The 3944-nt window shown below is 40.0% G+C and overlaps 1 protein-coding gene across 1 annotated transcript in view; it reads right to left on the reverse strand.

The window, feature by feature from the left end:
* Positions 1 to 3944, reverse strand: part of Akap10 (A-kinase anchoring protein 10) — a 57124-nt gene that overhangs the window by 11855 nt on the left and 41325 nt on the right. The window contains exon 12 of the mRNA XM_021211841.1: positions 3036 to 3118. Within this exon, the coding sequence (XP_021067500.1) occupies positions 3036 to 3118 (83 nt within the window). The remainder of the gene's footprint in view (positions 1 to 3035; positions 3119 to 3944) is intronic.

The following is a 3944-nucleotide window of genomic DNA, read 5'->3' on the forward strand; positions in this document are numbered from 1 at the left end:
AAAAAAAAAAAAAAAAAAAAAAAGAGAAACAAGGAATATACAGCCAAATAAAGGAAAGACAACACTGTTGAGTTCTCAGTGCTTATGCTGTAGTTACACAGGAGTAAGTATACAACAGTAAACTGATGGCTTCTGCAGCCAGGGAAAGCTTTTCTGAAGACAGAAAACTGAGATGAGGAAGAGCCAATCACTGAACACAGTCCACAGCAGGGCAACTACAAAAGGCCAAAAGGCCAAAAGGCCACATGAAGGCAGAAACTTCAAAACTGCAAAGGATAGCTCGTTTAGAGCTTGGCTTGTGGAAAAAAAGGAGTGGTTCAAAGTAGAAGCCAGAAGAGGGCAGTCATGGGTTACAACAGGAAGGACAGACTTTATTTCAAGTGCAGTAAGTTGCCCCAGGAAGATGGAAGCAGTAAAATGTGCACTTGACACCTCAACTATGCTGCACGCTCTAGTTCAGTCCTCAATGCTTGCTTCACAGTGGAGATGGGGTGTGTGTGTTTGAAATGTATAATCGCATGCCCCCTCCACTTTGCATGCTTAATTGCTACTGAACTTCTCACTGACCTTTTCAAGTGGTATTTTAATATATAACTTCAATATTATGGAGAGTCTCAAATTTTGGCCTGGAACTCATTACTGTAGACCAGACTGGTTTCAAACTCATAGAGGTCCACCTCCCTTTGCCTCTGCTTCCCAAATGAGAGCCTTTGAATAATATCATATACAAATATTTCCTACCAAATGTATAATTTCCAGTTTACAAGAAATACAAGGAGAATACGCTGAGTGGCATAAAGAGGAGAATCCAGGAGGTAGAGAACTCTGGGATTAGCCTGATATGTTTAACAGCCTAAGAAAGGAAATAAGTCAAGAAAACCTGACAGACTACATTCTTTTATTTATAGCCCTGGCATTTAGCATAATGCTTAGTATTCAGGATGACTGAAGTTTTTTTCTGAGTGTAACACAATCTCTATTCTCCTGTATCACCAAAACATATGTGACTTAAAGAGCCATCTTGACAACCAAAGGAAGTGGCAGTGTATACTCAAGTATACACATATATACAGTTTGTGTACATAAAAACTGCATAATTTCCTAGTCATCATTTCATGTAATATATCTTTTTTTTTTTTTTTTTTGAGACAGGGTTTCTCTGTTTAGCCCTGGCTGTCCTAGAACTCACTCTGTAGACCAGGCTGGCCTTGAACTCAGAAATTCACCTGTCTCTGCCTCCCAAGTGCTGGGATTAAAGGCGTGCGCCATCACGCCCGGCCTTTCATGTAATATATCTTGATTCAAAATTCAAGTAACCGGATGGAGAGTTGGATCAGAGGTTACAAGAACTTGTTTCTCTTGGAGAGGACCTGGGTTCAGTTCCCATGGTGGTTCACAATCATTTTAATTCCAATTTCAAAACTCTCAACGCTCTTCTGCCTTCCATAAGCACCATGCAAATTCAAACAAACAAAAAACCATAAATATCTTAATGGATAGAATTGCTGGCAGAGATGTAATCCTGTTGCCTGCCCTACTATAATGCAAATCAACTGCTCTTCCACTGTACGCCTAACTCACAAGCTCACTGCTGCTCTTCCACTGTGCGCCTAACTCACAAGCTCACTGTTGCTCTTCCACTGTGCGCCTAACTCATAAGCACAAGCACTCCCGGCTCAGGTGCTGACCAGATGCCTTTCTATTTCTCTCCAACTGCCATACTCTATTTCCAAAATGTTGCAGAATATTTGATCACACTGTGAGATTGTGCTATTTACTGGAAAAACCCAGTTTCTAGTTGTGGTGAGGCTCAGCCCTTGGCACACATTTTATCACCCCCTGGCTGGAATACAGACATACCCTTAGTACAGACTTTTAATCCTAAACACTGAAGGAAAGTTCATTTGTAGAAGGAAGCAGCCATGTTTGAAAGTGATGTCTAATTGAACAGAAGACAAATGACAAATCAGAAAGATTTGACAGAATAAGATGTACCCAACTCTCTTGAGGAGAGAGGAAAGGGAAGGTATAAGAGGGAGCAGAGAAGAAAGAAGGCAGTTTTACGGGGACAGCTGTACAGAAACAGTTCCAACAAGGTAGACACAAGTGAAGACAGAACAAGTCAGAGAAGGAGAAGGAGCCAGAAGATTAAAACAGATTGCTAGAGTTAGTCTGAGGCCAAGCGGAGCAAAAAGTCAGAGATTGAGAGAAAAGCGAGTTTGAATCAGTCGGCATGGAGAGGAGTTTGATCCAGAACAGCTGAGCTGACCAGCCAGCCAGAGTTCAGAACTGAGTGGAAACAAACTTGAGGGGTGAGGAGGGGGCTCAGTGGGCAAAGTGCTCGAGGTATTCAGAACCCAGAGCCTGCATAAACAGATGTAGCAGTGTACCCTGGGAACCTTCCTGCTGGGCATAAGGTGGTGAAGATAGGATTAGCCAGCTAGCAGAGCTGAAAGGCAAGTTTCTGGTTTTGTTAGAGACCCTGTTTCAAAGCAGTAAGGTGAAGAAGTCACTAAGGAAAACATTCCCATATCAATCTCTGGCTTCCACTCTGCCTGTGTGGGTGAGTGAACACAAGTTCATCTACCACATACACACAAAAGGATAAAAGAAAAAAGGTTCTAGTCTAAATCTTAAGACTTTACCAAGTCACTCTTCTTTTACAGACTGCTAGACAAAGGCTTTGGATTTTAACTCATTATCTTCCATACATATTTCATAATAATTTTCAGTAACTGAGGAAATTTAATAAACTAATAATAAAGGGTTATAATAAGATGCTGTAGCCACCGGCCAACCTGGACTCTCCTACTGCTATGTTTTCTGTAGTGGCAAAGTCAAGTTCAATAACTTTTTATTCAAAGGAAGAGATTTTTGAAGAGGTACACAAATTCCTCACATACATGTGTATCTATAAACACAAGAGTAAAAACATGGTAGTTACAACCACTTTAAACCTTAAATAGTCCTTCACTTATAGTTAGTATCTAATGTGAGCAAAAGCTTAATATGAAAAATAAAAAACTACATACAACCTTTTGATTTCTTCACATCAGGTTCAGGTTCAGACTCTCGGATGAACTGCCCCAAGTCACTAACTCTTCCAAAGGACATCTTCCTAAACAGAATGAAAAGACAAATATCATTTCTAAAATTCAAAGTTAAATAGCTTACCAAAAGCTCAAAAGCTGGAACCACAGCTCATTGATCCAGGTTATTCAAAGTCAGGCTTATTTGAAATAGAGCCTCTTTTCACAGAAACTCAAAGGCACTCAATCAATGGGATTCCTTTAAAACCCTAACAAGGTTTATGAAACATAGGTGATTTACAGTTGTAAAATTCATATAGAAAATAGGCACAAGACTAGCCAAGACAATTTTGAAAACGAAGAATTAAAAAAAAAGTCTGATTTGCTCTACATGATCAGAAAAATGCCAAGTCCAGAATGAAACTGTAGTTCAGAAAGGGCATTAAAGGACGAGCTTCTTCAGCAGTAAGTCTCAGAGGCTGAAAACATTCTAGGCCTAGATTAGATTGTGTGGAGGCTAGAAGCTTCCAGGACTAAGCCTAGGTTAGCAGACAGAAGCAGTAAAAAACCTCCAAAACCAGAATTACATCAGGAGAATAAAAGTAAATAAGTAAGTGAATAAATAAAACAGGTAAAATGTAAATGAGATGGAATGTGTCCAGCAGACAGCCGAGACCTCACTAAGTAACTATGACATCATTAATCTGGGCAGAGGAGATGAGTGCTGATGGGAATGGTGTGTGCCCAGTGACCCACTATTTTAATTGCTTTTAATGCATTACTTCATTTATGTCCTTAGTGAGTTGGAGTGTTACATCTGAGTCACTAGAAGACTGAGTAGCATGCCTAGACAAAGACAGAACTGAAAACTCAAGAAGCCCTCCACAGCCCTCCTTTAAAAAAAAAAAAAAAAAA

The sequence above is a fragment of the Mus pahari genome, chromosome 14, assembly GCF_900095145.1.
Source record: "Mus pahari chromosome 14, PAHARI_EIJ_v1.1, whole genome shotgun sequence".
Classification (NCBI taxonomy): domain Eukaryota; kingdom Metazoa; phylum Chordata; class Mammalia; order Rodentia; family Muridae; genus Mus; species Mus pahari.